The following is a 15,905-nucleotide window of genomic DNA, read 5'->3' as shown; positions in this document are numbered from 1 at the left end:
ATAAGCTACAGACAACAAACACAATTGCATTTTATCGATGACAAATCTGAATGCACAGAGATACCGTGACGAGATCCTGAGGTCCATTGACGTGTCATTCATCCGCCGCCATCACCTCATGTTTCAGCATGATAATGCACGGCCTCGTGTCGCAAGGATCCGTACACAATTCCTAGAAGTTGAAAATGTCCCAGTTCTTCCATGGGCTGCATACACACCAGACATGTCACCCATTGATCATGTTTGGGATGCTCTGGATAGACGTGTACGACAGCGTGTTCCAGTTCCCGACAATATCCAGAAACTTCGGACAGCCATTGAAGAGGAGTGGGACAACATTCCACAGGCCACGATCAACAGCCCGATCAACTTTATCTGAAGGAGATGAGTCGCGCTGCATGAAGCAAATGGTGGTCACACCGAATACTGACTGGTTTCCTGATCCACGCCTCTACCTTTTTTGTTGTTGTTGATATGTGACCAACAGATGCATATCTGTATATGCAGTCATGTGAAATCCATAGATTAGGGCCTAATACATTTATTTCACTTGACTTGATTTCCTTACAGTTCATATAACTCAGTAAAATCGTTGAAAAAGTTTTTTTTTCAGTGTATATTTCAATGTAAGATGATATTGTCCATGGGACTGATGTATAAGGCCTAGCCCAGTGTTTTTCGTCTGTAAATCAATTTCAACTGACATCCTGTGGACTCTTTCAATACAATAACACACAAACTTCTTAACCCCCCCCCCCCCCATTTTCCAATACTTTGACTTGCTTGCCTTTTCGCCCCCCCCCCCCCCCCCCCCCCAAAAAAAAAACACAGCTACACAAAAAGATAAGACTGAGGATTTACCATTAAAAAAATAAAATTAAAAAATAAATAAAAATTGTTAACTTTCCAAATAAAAAGGTTTTGAGCCCAATACACATGGAAGTGAGAACTTTGTCATACGCATTCAGAACTAATTTCAGTTGCAACCGCAGCCTTAAAAAATATATTATATTTTTAAAAATAGGATAAATCTAGAATATAAAGCAGGATATTTTTCAAAAGTCCACGCTGCAGATGTCACTCAAATACTTCAAAATGTACTCTTTCTAGATTAGTACGAGCTGTCATTATGGTTTTGCACAACACTACGTCGTTAACTAGTAACGACGTAGTAGAGATACTATAGATTGTATAGGCTGTGTAAAATAGCTTGGTTCACAGTTGTGCTATAGTGGTTCTGGTTTAATGGTGAGGAAAGTGCTGTGAAGAGCACAGCTTTTACCTCCAGTCTATAGAGTTATAAAGTTGGACACAAATCTCTTCTGGGCCACACTGGGGTGTATTCATTTGTGCGAACGTTTATATTGCACGAATTCAGGTAGGTTCCTCCCTGTTTGCTTTCCTAGTGAATACACCCCTGTTGAATATGCTTATGGTCAAGTTTGTTTTGTATGGCCCGGTGCCCTGGGTAGGCAGTGTTTGTACATTTTAGAGCATTGCATTGGTCCTTAAAGTGAAATCTCCACCCACCAGGGGTACTGGACCATACAAAACAAACCCGCCCATAGAAAAGTGGGGAAGGAAACATTTGAGTTGGTTTCAAACTGTATGAAACACACGACTTGTAAAACAATAAATCGATAAGAGATCTCACTTCCTTGTAAAGTGTGTCAAATAGTAGACAAGGTCTTAAAAAAAGGAACTAAATGATACAAATCTAACTTATTCCAGACATTGCTAAATATGTACATAAACACAACAAACAAAGGAGGGGGGAAAAGTGTTGAATTAACAGTATGCAGATACTGGGACTAACAGGTCGACAATATATTACAGATCAGAAGCAGCTGATGCTGGATTAAGACAGTACAGTAGTCAGAGTCCTACCAGTCAAGACAGTACAGTAGTCAGAGCCCTACCAGTCAAGACAGTAAAGTAGCCCTACCAGTCAAGACAGTACAGTAGCCCTACCAGTCAAGACAGTACAGTAGCCCTACCAGTCAAGACAGTACAGTAGCCCTACCAGTCAAGACAGTACAGTAGCCCTACCAGTCAAGACAGTACAGTAGCCCTACCAGTCAAGGCAGTACAGTAGCCCTACCAGTCAAGACAGTACAGTAGCCCTACCAGTCAAGACAGTACAGTAGCCCTACCAGTCAAGACAGTACAGTAGCCCTACCAGTCAAGACAGTACAGTAGCCCTACCAGTCAAGACAGTACAGTAGTCCTACCAGTCAAGACAGTACAGTAGCCCTACCAGTCAAGACAGTACAGTAGCCCTACCAGTCAAGACAGTACAGTAGCCCTACCAGTCAAGACAGTACAGTAGCCCTACCAGTCAAGACAGTACAGTAGCCCTACCAGTCAAGACAGTACAGTAGCCCTACCAGTCAAGACAGTACAGTAGCCCTACCAGTCAAGACAGTACAGTAGCCCTACCAGTCAAGGCAGTACAGTAGCCCTACCAGTCAAGGCAGTACAGTAGCCCTACCAGTCAAGACAGTACAGTAGCCCTACCAGTCAAGACAGTACAGTAGCCCTACCAGTCAAGACAGTACAGTAGCCCTACCAGTCAAGACAGTACAGTAGTCCTACCAGTCAAGACAGTACAGTAGTCCTACCAGTCAAGACAGTACAGTAGTCCTACCAGTCAAGACAGTACAGTAGCCCTACCAGTCAAGACAGTACAGTAGCCCTACCAGTCAAGACAGTACAGTAGCCCTACCAGTCAAGACAGTACAGTAGCCCTACCAGTCAAGACAGTACAGTAGTCCTACCAGTCAAGACAGTACAGTAGCCCTACCAGTCAAGACAGTACAGTAGCCCTACCAGTCAAGACAGTACAGTAGCCCTACCAGTCAAGACAGTACAGTAGCCCTACCAGTCAAGACAGTACAGTAGCCCTACCAGTCAACACAGTACCAAACTGAAGTCTATATACACACTTAGTAGAAACATTTGATATTCAAAGTTGTTGTAGAAATATTCTATCAAAAATGTAAAAGTCTGACTTTTGTAATCGATACCAGTAAAAAAAAAAAAAAAAAATAAGTAAAAAGGCTCTTATTTAGCTTTGGACAGTCTTCTTCACCCTAGAAAATGAGGGTTGTAATAAATTGTTCTAGTGTCTAAAGTCATTAGAGATGTTCAAGTTATACCTACAATAGATAAAGTTATGGCAATATACATCAACAAATGGTACACAACAGTACTACGCATTGTACCCATAACATTAAGGTTCTGTGCAACATTAATTTGACATCAAAAAAGGGTCTCAAATGACACCGTAAAGAGTCCCCATTACGCCGTCACATCCCCATATAGTGCACTAGGAAATGGGTTGCCATTTTAGATTTGACCCCAAAAACAACACTGACGACAGAGCGGGTGACGTCTGTTGGGAAAATGTGTCATAGCTGAAGTGGGCGGGACTTAAACCAGGAAGGCCGTCAGTCATATCATGGGGGGGGGGTAAGATATGTTGTCCTTCCTTGCCATACGGAGCTGCAGTTTTAGAAACATTTTCTGGTTTTGGCCTTATGTTAGTGATCCTTTGAAGTTCAGAGACCTGAAGCAGCAGTGTGATTGGATGGAAGCAGTATCTCCTTCGTGATAGGTCCAGCCCCCTCATTAGCCCCACCTTAGTGCAAGCAACAATCAGTCACCCCATTGATCCATGAGTGTTCTAGAACCTACACCATGTTGGTCAGTTCTGTGGAGTCGGTTTTGGAGTCTGCCTCATTTTCCCTGTGAGAACAGAACAGAGAGACCTGGGGGTTACACACGACAGACAAGCAGTCCATTATACCTGAACAGTTCACAACAAATGTACTTGATGAATAGCCTGGGTACCAGGCATGGCAAGGAGTGGCAAGTAGTGGAATAATAGCACAAACAGACTGGCACCCAGGCTCCTTTATGAGTGAAGGGTTCGTACAGACAGTGGCAAGTCCAATTCAAGGTCTTTCCAAGTACTTTTTCAAGCACTAATATTTATATTCAAGGACCATCAATTTGTAAATAGTTCCTATTATGCAATTGTTTGTAGTCGCCACCAGATGGCAGTATATCGCCACAACCTCAAAACGACTAACTTACTATTCATTACAACCTCACAAGTTCTACTCAATAATTTGTTGATTCACTACTTATTTCCTACATACATGAGTGGTAAGTCAGTAGTGATGGTGTAATTTGAGTAGTGATGAGCAGAGTTAGGGGACACACCTACTGGTGAACATCTATTCATATTACTACACAATTCCAGCTTAATGCCTGTATTGTATTTTTTATTGGGCATTTGGGAATTTACTACTTAATAGCTACAAAAAAAAGCATCTTGCTTCCGACTGGCAGCTTCAGGGTGAGTTCGTAAATTGCCTCCAGCGTGTCAGAGTACACTCAGGGTCCTTAGTAAATTCAGAGTGTTTCGCTCTCAGAGTGTTCGGCGTGAGCTCTGGCCGAGGAATAAGGTTGTTCTGACGCGTTCTGACTAACGGCAGTCAAGCACCCAAGCTAACTGGCTAATGTTGGCCAGGTTGTTGCTAGCTACTTCCAGACACATAATGAGAGAACACCCCACTCTGACCATTTTACTCCCCCTACCAGAGCTGGTTGGGCTGTTTTTCATGTTATCCAGAGCGTTGGTGACTGTAACTGTGCTGCTGGCAACAATTTAATAACGCTTTTTTTGCCTACGTTTACTGACACTGACCATATTCAATGGGTGTTGAGCGTTCGTAAATTTGTCAGTTATTCTGCGCTCTGACGAGAGTGCTCTGAAATCGGAGTAGATAGCCAGAAGTGAATTTACGAACGCACCCTTAGTGATGCCGGGTCGGGAGAATGGCGGGTGGGCTGTGTGAGTAACGGGCCAACAGAACTGCTGAAGCAGGTGTAACCGATGTGAAATGGCTAGCTAGTTAGCGGTGGTGCGCGCTAATAGCGTTTCAAATCGGTGACGTCACTCGCTCTGAGACCTTGAAGTAGTTGTTCCTGGTTCGAGAGGGACGGAAGCTGAACTGTTACACAGGCACCACGTGAATGAGGAGATTGGCGGGGGAAAAGTTACATTATTTAGAACGGGCGCGATCGCAGGATTCAGCGTTGTGTCTTACCCCCTCCCCCCTTCATGCAGCTCTTCAGGGCTGATTCATCCATGCTCACAATGTCATGGTCTGATGTATTTTTTTGCACCTTATTAAACGGTCCAGTCATGTAGCGGTAAATAAAAGGTGGGTAAACTATAATGAATAAAAATCTAAAATGTTGGTCCCCATGTTTCATGAGCTGAAATAAAAAGATTGCAGAAATGTTCCATAGGCACAAAAAGGCAGGATGGAATCTACATTGGCCCGGCATTTTAGCTATCGATGTGACGTTTGGCGGCGCCTAATCAGTCAGATATGTACCAGCCTGTCTGAGTAGTAGAGTGGGTGGAATGAGCGAGCTCACCTGGCACCCAGAGCACAAAACACATGAGGAAATACAACTTGTCTGCCTGGACATTTACAAGACCAATAAATTGTTCTTATATATTCCATAAACATATTTGATAATTGATATTCATTAAGTATTTTTCAGGTACCAACTTGAGAAATGTCAGATTTTCAAGGTATTCCAGTACTTTAATTTTAGAGTGCCAAATATGAGTACTTCTGAAAGCAATAAGTGATCTTATAAATGGTAAACAATTTGGCAATATTTCCATATACAAAGGAAATGCTTGGTGTACGAGGCCCGAGTTTCCCAGTCAGACATGCAAGTCTTACCGTTGCTCCTGCAGCAGCTTCCTGTTGCCCTGCCTCCTCTCTTCGTCGATTGGATAAGAGCGGAATATGACCAGGCCAATCAGAATGAGTCCTATGGGTGCCGCGGAGACCAGAACCTTCAGGGTTATATCCACGTTCTCAGGCTGGGTGCAACCTCGAGTCATATACCCAGCAAAACTACACACAGAGACAGAGACACAGGGTTATATCCACGTTCTCAGGCTGGGTGCAACCTCGAGTCATATACCCTGCAAAACTACAGATGGAGGGAAGGAGAACAAGGAAATCATGAGAAAGGAATTTAACCACAGGACTTTGATCAAAGAAGTTCATGTGACACACATTACTAATTCAGATGGAGAAACAATCCTGTGCTTTGAAGTGGGATTTGGCTTATCCTCGTGTTTTTTTTTTTTTACTTGGCCAGACTGGGAAAGTAAGACTTCCTGACTGATGATGTCTAAATGAATATGTACAGCACGAAGGGGCCGCAAGAGGCCAAGGGCCAAAGTGTCCATCTGTGAAGGGTAAACTTACTCCAAGCTGAGAGTGGAGATCCCCAGGGAGATTCCAGAGGCAAACTTGGTGAAGAAGACATAGAAGGAATAAAAGATGGCTTCGTGACCCTGAGAGTCTGGGTTCTGGACCTGGAAGTCATCCACCACGTCTGGCAACATGGACCTAGAGACAGAGACAGAGAGTCAGAGACATGGACCTAGAGACAGAGACAGAGAGTCAGAGACATGGACCTAGAGACAGAGACAGAGAGTCAGAGACATCCACCACGTCTGGCAACATGGACCTAGAGACAGAGACAGAGAGTCAGTGACATCCACCACGTCTGGCAACATGGACCTAGAGACAGAGACAGAGAGACAGTAACATCCACCACGTCTGGCAACATGGACCTAGAGACAGAGACAGAGAGACAGTAACATCCACCACGTCTGGCAACATGGACCTAGAGACAGAGACAGAGAGACAGAGACATCAACCACGTCTGGCAACATGGACCTAGAGACAGAGACAGAGAGTCAGAGACATCCACCACATCTGGCAACATGGACCTAGAGACAGAGACAGAGAGACAGAGACATCCACCACGTCTGGCAACATGGACCTAGAGACAGAGACAGAGAGTCAGTAACATCCACCACGTCTGGCAACATGGACCTAGAGACAGAGACAGAGAGTCAGAGACATCCACCACGTCTGGCAACATGGACCTAGAGACAGAGAGTCAGTAACATCCACCACGTCTGGCAACATGGACCTAGAGACAGAGACAGAGAGTCAGAGACATCCACCACGTCTGGCAACATGGACCTAGAGACGGAGAGAGAGAAACCAGTCAGTGATATAAAAAGAGGGAAAACAGTGAAACAGAAAAGATGAGGGACAGACAGCTACTTCAACTCACCATGGCAACAGGAAGGCAGCAGCGACTCCGATCCCGGCAGCGAACGACACGATGTAGGTAATGATGAGATTACTCTTCACACACACCAGCAGGATCATGAAGGGGATCACAGACTGCAGAGAGGAGAGAAAACATTTATCACCAATGATGTACACAGAATGTTACCTTACAGCCTTACTCTAAAATTGATTCATTTTTTTTCTTCTCCTTCATCAATCTACACACAATACCCCATAATGACAAAGCAAAAACAGGTTTTTAGTTTTGTTTTGCAAATTTATATTTAAAAATAACAGAAATCACATTTACATAAGTATCCAGGCTGTATTACAACCGGTCGTGATTGGAAGTCCCATCGGGCGGTGCACCATTGGCCCAGCGTCGTCCAGCTTTGGCCGGTGTAGGCTGTCATTGTAAATTAAAAATGTCTTCTTAACTGACTTGCCTAGTTAAATAAAAGTTCAATAAAAAGTATTCAGAACCTTTACGCAGTACTTTGTTGAAGCACCTTTGGCGGCGATTACAGCCTCGTGTCTTCTTGGGTATGAAGTTACAAGCTTGGCACATCTGTATTTGGGGAGTTTCTCCCATTCTTCTCTGCCTCGATCTGCCATCTTTGCCTCGATCCTGACTAGTCTCCCAGTCCCTGCCGCTGAAAAACATCCACACAGCATGATGCTGCCCCCACCATGCTTCACCGTAGGGATGGTGCCAGGTTTACTCCAGACGTGATGCTTGTCATTCAGACCAAAGAGTTCAATCTTGGTTTCATCAGACCAGAGAATCTTGTTTCTCATGGTCTGAGTCCTTTAGGTGCCTTTTGGCAAACTCCAAGCGGGTTGTCATGTGCCTTTTACTGAGGAGTGGCTTCCGTCAGGCCATTCTACCATAACGGCCTGATTGAGGGAGTGCTGCAGAGGTGTTTGTCCTTCTGGAAGGTTCTCCCATCTCCACAGAGCAACTCTGGAGCTCTGTCAGTGTCCATAGAGTTATTGGTCACCTCCCTGACCAAGGCCTTTCTCCCCCAATTGCTCAGTTTGGCCAGGCAGCCAGCTCTAGGAAGAGTCTTGGTGGTTCCAAACTTCTTCCATTTAAGAATGATGGAGGCCACTGTGTTCTTGAGGACCTTCAATGCTGCAGACATTTTTTCGTACCCTTCCCTAGGTCTGTGCCTCGACACAATCCTGTCTTGGAGCTCCACGAACAATTCCTTCGACCTCATGGCTTTAAGTGGGGTATGCTACTAGGGTCCAGGTGCACCGGTTTGAGTGCGTCAAAAACAGCAACGCTACTGGGTTTTTCCACGCTCAGCAGTTCCCCGTGTGTATCAAGAACGGTCCACCACCCGAAAGGACATCCAGCCAACTTGACAACTGTGGGAAGCATTGGAGTCAATATGAGCCAGCATCCGTGTGGAACGCTTGACATCTTGTAGAGTACATGCCCCGACGTATTGAGGCTGTTCTGAGGGCAAAGGGGGTGCAACTCAATATTAGGAAGGTTTTCCAGAGTCAGATGAACTTGTGGATACCATTAGGTCTCTGCATCCAGTATGAAGGAAGTTAGAGGTAGTTTTGCGAGCAATGCTAACTAGTGTTACCATAGACGTCCAGTCATTGTGCTATCTACTAGCATGCTAGCAGTTACCATACTTCCAGTCAATGCTCTAATGCTAGTTAGCAACCTTCCTTCAAACTGCACATAGCGACATAAAACTGTTATTCACGAGTTCATCTGACTATGGGAAAGTAGATAAAGGACTTCATTGGGTTCCCGAGTGGCACAGCAGTCTAAGGCACTGCATCTCAGTGCTAGAGGCGTTACTACAGACCCTGGTTCGATTCCAGGCTGTATCACAACCGGCCGTGATTGGGAGTCCCATAGGGCGGCGCACAATTGGCCCAGCGTCGTTCGGGTTATGGTTTGGCCGGGGTAGGCCTTCAAAGAATTTGTTCTTAATTGACTTGTCTAGTTAAATAAAATGTTTTTTTTTAAATTGCCAAAATCCTGAAGTATCCATTTAAACGTGGTCCTTGAGATACAAATGACCTGGAGATGGTTGGTCTTCATTGAGTAAGAAAGGCATCCGCATGCTTCCCAGCCAGAAACGGGTTTGTGCATTTATTATGACAACATTTTGTGACGGTTTTGGACTTCGGGATTTTTCAGAGCCCAAGTCTACGCCACTTTCTCTGTGATTGGTGAAACAGTAGGGATTCTTCAGTTGTCATTTAACAAGAGACGACTCGTTTAGATAGATGTAAAAAATTGCACGATTAAGATCTCGGCAAAAACCGTACAAATTAATGTCAGATTTCTTGAGTTAGATTCATTCTGACAATTGTTTAGGAAGTGTATACTGGCTACTGTGTCTCAAAAGGGACAAAGAGTACCATTGTCGCTTTTTTCTTGTTTTTCAAGCAAAGGTCTTTTAAGGGAGTATGCAAGCACACTCGTTCGGATCGGCTAGCTGAGTTCGGCTAGCTGAGTTCGGCTAGCTGAGTTCGGCTAGCTGAGTTCGGCTAGCTGAGATCGGCTAGCTGAGATCGGCTAGCTGAGATCGGCTAGCTGAGTTCGGCTAGCTGAGATCGGCTAGCTGAGATCGGCTAGCTGAGTTCGGCTAGCTGAGTTCGGCTAGCTGAGATCGGCTAGCTGAGATCGGCTAGCTGAGTTCGGCTAGCTGAGTTCGGCTAGCTGAGATCGGCTAGCTGAGATCGGCTAGCTGAGTTCGGCTAGCTGAGTTCGGCTAGCTGAGTTCGGCTAGCTGAGATCGGCTAGCTGAGATCGGCTAGCTGAGTTCGGCTAGCTGAGTTCGGCTAGCTGAGTTCGGCTAGCTGAGTTCGGCAAGCTGAGTTCGGCTAGCCGACAGCCAATCTGAAGCATGTTGACACCTTAAGGCATGGTGCCTTTCCACTGTCAGGCTTTGCATGAAAGAAGTTGCCTTCAGTGTCTCCTCATCCAAGGCCCTGGCCCAATAAAGCATGCCTCCATGGACTAAGGCATTTTGTGTGTGATCATTCTGATGGTATGCTAAGTCTTACAGAGGTGCCGATGTACACAGCTGTCTTCTTGCCAAACTTGGTGAGGAACCACTGCCAGAAGGGGATGGTGAGCGTCGCAGCGAGCTGGAGAGAAAACAAGACAAAAAAAATGGGGTTTACTCAAGACTTAATATAGAAATGGTTGTGTTTGTTCTAGTTTAGTTAGCATGTTTCTGTTGCCATATTTTCTGCAATGACCTGGCTAGAGTTCCAGTCCGTTTCTACTTTAGCCAACGTGCCAAGAGAAGGGCAGAGTCTCAAATGGAACCCTATTCGCTAGATGGGGCACAGCTTTCGACCAGTGAGCATAAAAGGAATAGGGTGCCATTTTGAGAAGCAGCCGTTATGCCATCTTCAGTCTCTGGAACATGTTATGTGGCAGACTACAAAAACCCCCTCCAAAAAACAGCAGTGCTGTCTGGTTTGTGTTTTGGGATTTACCAGTCTTCCTAATGAAGACATTCTCAACCTCTCTAATCCACCTATCACATGCCTGACGACTCAATCGGAATTTTTCCGCCATCGTTGAAGTTGTTTTTGTTGACGTCAAAATGTGTGTTGTTGTAGCTACAAAACAAAGTCATCAGCGATTGGATAACCAAATCAGTATCAAAGTCAATAACACATTTTATAAAAATGACCCTTTACCCACGTTCTGGCTCTGACCCAACCCACCAGTTCAGTTCATGGGACAAATCAGAACAATTAGAATGGGTTTGCAGTCTTGAAATCAGCGGGGAGGTACTCAGATCCAGCCACATAGCGGAAAATAAACTAACATCTGTGGGCGTGGAGTAGCGTTCGGGCCGGGTAGCCAGGCAACCCATCACAACACAGCAGCGGGAATACGGCAGGAATTGCAGGATGCTTCACAACACATTACAGTGGACATTAATAGGGACATTCCTGCATTCCACAAGGGTCACCATCTGACCCTAGACAGGGTGTGGCCTGGGACAGATCAGATTGACCTCTGACTTTATGGTTTAGTCAATAAGAGGTCAAACGTTGACCCCTATGGGCGCCACTGGGATGCCAGTAGTTTTCCCTTCTTTTTGGATGTGTTTGTATAAGAATAAATTAACATTGTGTGTGTTGTAGGAGTTAATACTGCAAAGAAAGTACTAAGCATAGAGGTACATTTCCCCTCAACCTGCTCTAGTAAATCCAGCAATCTCAAGAGTAACTTCACTTTGTCTGTGTCCTCTTTCTCGTGCATCATCTCTCTCTCTGTGTGTGTGTGTGTGTGTGTGTGTGTGTGTGTGTGTGTGTGTGTGTGTGGACTGTATCTGCTAAAAATCTTCACAATGCTTGTTCTGCTTCCTGGCAATACCACATCAAGGTCATCTGCATCTGCTAAACATCCTCACAATGCTTGTTCTGCTTCCTGGCAATACAACATCAAGGTCATCTTTCCCCTGAACTGTCTGCACCTCACTCTGCCTGTCAAATCTCTCTCCTTCCAGCATCACAAACATTTGCATAGTCTACAAAAAACTGTGTGAATAGATCACGTTCTGAACACAACAGCAGGGTTCGTACAGACAGTGGCAAGTAGTGGAATAATAGCACAAACAGACTGGCACCCAGGCTCCTTTATGAGTAAAGGGTTCGTACAGACAGTGGCAAGTAGTGGAATAATAGCACAAACAGACTGGCACCCAGGCTCCTTTATGAGTGAAGGGTTCGTACAGACAGTGGCAAGTAGTGGAATAATAGCACAAACAGACTGGCACCCAGGCTCCTTTATGAGTGAAGGGTTCGTACAGACAGTGGCAAGTCCAATTCAAGGTATTTCCAAGTACTTTTTCAAGCACTAATATTTATGTTCAAGGACCATCAATTTGTAAATAGTTCCTATTATGCAATTGTTTGTAGTCGCCACCAGATGGCAGTATATCGCCACAACCTCAAAACGACTAACTTACTATTCATTACAACCTCACAAGTTCTACTCAATAATTTGTTGATTCACTACTTATTTCCTACATACATACATACAAGTCAGTAGTGATGGTGTAATTTGAGTAGTGATGAGCAGAGTTAGGGGACACACCTACTGGTGAACATCTATTCATATTACTATACAATTCCAGCTTAATGCCTGTATTGTATTTTTTATTGAGCATTTGGGAATTTACTACTTAATAGCTACGGAAAAAAACATCTTACTTCAGACTGGCAGCTTTAATGTTGCCAGTCGGGAGAAGGGCGGGTGGGCTGTGTGAGGAAAACGGCCACCAGAACGGCAGGAACATCGCGAGCGCCCCGTTAAATGAGGCGATTGGCAAAAAAAGCTCTGCAGGTTGTTACAGAGAAAATGTCTGAACTAGCACCAGCGTAGGATGCAGCGTTGTGTGTCTTGTGTCCCTGAAGAGCCACATGAAGGGTCATTCTCCCACGCTGCAATGTCAAAGTCTGATGCATTTTTGTACCTTACATGGTGTGGGTCGGTTGGGCAGTTATAAATAAAAAGGTGGGTAAAACTAAACTGAACAAAAATATAAAAACGCAACTTGTAAAGTTTTAGTCCCATGTTTCATGAGCTGAAATAAAATAAAAAAACATTTTCCATATGCACAAAAGGCAAGATTGAATCTACATTTGCCCGGCATTTTCAATGTGACGTTGGTCAGATCTGACTGCTTGGCTGAGTGGCAGTGTGAGTGGAATGAGCGAGCTCGCCTGGCAACCACAGTGAGGAAGCATGTGAGGAAATGAAACTAGGAAATGAATTTGCAACATTTCCTTTTTCCAACTTGAGAAAATGTGTGATTTTCAAGGTATTCCACTACTTGAATTTCAAATTCTTTAAGCAACTGGTGCGAACCTGCAACAGGTTACTGTTGTCCTGTCTGTGTTCACCACTCGATTAGCAACACAACCACTTACAACATGGACAACTACTGGCTAGTCTCGCTCCACAACATGCTGCTTGACAAGAACAAAGACACCGAGTCCCAAATGGAACCCTATTCCCTATATAGTGCACTACTTTAGACCAGAGCCCTATGGAACCCTATTCCCTCTATAGTGCACTACTTTAGACCAGAACCCTATAGAACCCTATTCCCTATATAGTGCACTACTTTAGACCGGAACCCTATTCCCTATATAGTGCACTACTTTAGACCAGAGCCCTATGGAACCCTATTCCCTATATAGTGCACTACTTTAGACCAGAGCCCTATGGAACCCTATTCCCTATATAGTGCACTACTTTAGACCAGAGCCCTACAATGTCTTTTGTCTTGTTGCCTACTGATGAAATACTCCCCCCCCCCACCCCACTCGGGGTCAAGGTCTCGTTTGCCACCACCCCCCCCCTGCCTTGGGGATCAACGTCTCAAATGCCCCCCCCCCCCCCCCCCCCCCTCTCATTTGCCCCCCACCTCCCTCTGTCTTGGGGATCAACGTCTCGTTTGCCCCCCCTCCCTCTGCCTTAGGGGTCAAGGTCTTGTTTGCCCCCCCCTCCCTCTGCCTTGGGGGTCAAGGTCTCGTTTGCCCCCCCGCCCGGGTCAAGGTCTCGTTTGCCTTCATTAACTGTAACTCCTAACAGTAATTCTACAAGGACCAGGACTAATATGGTACATAAAGGATATTAAGACAGTCATCTTTTCCCCCTTTTAATTGATTGAATTAGCACTAAGCTTTTCAAACTCTCTGACCAGTGGGTGAGTTTCCCCCATTGTTCATATGCCTACTGCACTGTACAGCAGTAAGTTACATTCCTGTTAGGATTTAAATAGTTCATTAAGTCATTTTAAAATCATATGACTGAGAAGAGAGGGATAAAAGCATGTCAGCAAAGCTAATTTCCCGCGTTGCTGTATATTTCTAAGAGAGGGAGAGAGAGAGAGAGGTCTTTACAGCAGTGGTAAATGGTCTGTGGGAGGGGAACAGGTTGGTATTCAAACCAGGTCAGTGAATGTGATCACACATCAAAGTAATGAGCAGCTACAAGTCACTGGCTACCATAGAGACCTCCTGACTGTCTCTCTAGCGGTTGTCAAGGTTACACTATCCAATGAAAAGGTCAGTAAGTGACGTAGGAAGAGAGTCTCAATCTGGCTGTATCATCTATAAAGAACAAGGCCATTCACACTCGGAGTCAATAGGCAGTGTTTGTGTGTGTGTGTGTGTGTGTGTGTGTGTGTGTGTGTGTGTGTGTGTCTCCTCACCATGATGACCAGTAGAATGTTCTGGAAGTCGTTCCTTAAGCCCAGAGTGTAGCAGCAGAACAGAGCAAAGTTCCCTTCCAGGAGCTGAGAGAGACCGAGAGAGAGAGACACGCTCAGTTAGACCCTACACACACACACACACACACACACACACACACACACACACACACACACACACACCTCAGACCGAGAGAGAGAGACACGCTCAGTTAGACCCCACACACACACACACACACACACACACACCTCAGATCGAGAGAGAGAGAGACACGCTCAATTAGACCCTACACACACACACACACACACACACACACACACACACACACACACACACACACACACACACACACACACACACACACACACACACCTCAGACCGAGCGTACAGGCTCGCTGGCTGAAGACTCTAAAACTTTAACACGAGGAGCGGCGTACCCCAGAGACCATATAAATAAACACACAGAGCTGAATGGTGGCAGACAGCCTTTCCAAGCATTAGAGTATATTGAATGTTAGCTTTATGGTTGGGCTAACTTTACGGGTAGAAGCCATTATGGTCACAGACTAGGATATTATTAAACACCAGATGATATTTAAAAACAAGACACGAGTGGATCTGGCTACTTCGGCCACACCCGTTGCTGACAGGTGTAAATCAGCCTTCTATATAAATAAATAAGAGACGTCGATATATATAGTCACCATGAAAGCCAGTGAAGTGAAGAGGAAGCCCATCACCAGCTTGACGTAAGGTCCATGGCCCATCACCAGCCTGATACCCTGCCAGAACGACATGGGTTCTGACCGAGGCCGAGACGACTCTGGAGGGAGGGAGGGAGGGAGAGGGAGAGGGAGAGGGAGAGGGAGAGGGAGAGGGAGAGAGAGAGGGAGAGGGAGAGGGAGAGAGAGAGATTATGTTGTGAGAAAAAAATACAGTTTACCTATACGTGTCAAATGTGTTTAAACTTCAGGATTACCCCTCCATCTCATGAGAGAAGGTGAGAGTTGAATTTAATGACGATGATAATATAAATCTCAAAAAATAATTTCAACAAATGTTAGGAGATTCAGATGAAGGAGGATGAATGACACACACACATACACACACACACACACACACACACACACACACACACACACACACACACACACACACACACACACACACACAACAGATTCAGTTATTTCAGAACTTCTCATAACGGAGGTCAAATCAGCAGTTGACAAGTATGTTTCCGACTAGCTCATCTGTTAGAGCATCAAGCCACCGTGGACACAGCCCATCTGTTAGAGCATCAAGCCACCGCGGACACAGCCCATCTGTTAGAGCATCAAGCCACCGTGGACACAGCCCATCTGTTACAGCATCAAGCCACCGTGGACACAGCCCATCTGTTACAGCATCAAGCCACCGTGGACACAGCCCATCTGTTAGAGCATCAAGCCACCGCGGACACAGCCCATCTGTTAGAGCATCAAGCCACCGTGGACA

The 15,905-nt window shown here is 45.2% G+C and overlaps 1 protein-coding gene across 1 annotated transcript in view; it reads right to left on the bottom strand.

Annotated features, from left to right (window-relative positions):
• Window positions 1-844: 844 nt before the first annotated feature.
• mfsd2ab (major facilitator superfamily domain containing 2ab) overlaps window positions 845-15,905 on the bottom strand; it is a 41,073-nt gene continuing 26,012 nt past the window's right edge. Inside the window, exons 8-14 of the mRNA XM_038966149.1 lie at window positions 15,116-15,234; window positions 14,414-14,497; window positions 10,233-10,316; window positions 7,192-7,304; window positions 6,309-6,452; window positions 5,772-5,948; window positions 845-3,747 (exon numbers count right to left, since the gene is read on the bottom strand). Of these exons, the coding sequence (XP_038822077.1) occupies window positions 3,693-3,747; window positions 5,772-5,948; window positions 6,309-6,452; window positions 7,192-7,304; window positions 10,233-10,316; window positions 14,414-14,497; window positions 15,116-15,234 (776 nt within the window). The 3' untranslated portion in view covers window positions 845-3,692. The remainder of the gene's footprint in view (window positions 3,748-5,771; window positions 5,949-6,308; window positions 6,453-7,191; window positions 7,305-10,232; window positions 10,317-14,413; window positions 14,498-15,115; window positions 15,235-15,905) is intronic.

This window comes from Salvelinus namaycush, chromosome 27 (genome assembly GCF_016432855.1).
Source record: "Salvelinus namaycush isolate Seneca chromosome 27, SaNama_1.0, whole genome shotgun sequence".
In the NCBI taxonomy this organism is placed as follows: domain Eukaryota; kingdom Metazoa; phylum Chordata; class Actinopteri; order Salmoniformes; family Salmonidae; genus Salvelinus; species Salvelinus namaycush.
This window is presented reverse-complemented; position numbering and strand designations above follow the sequence as displayed.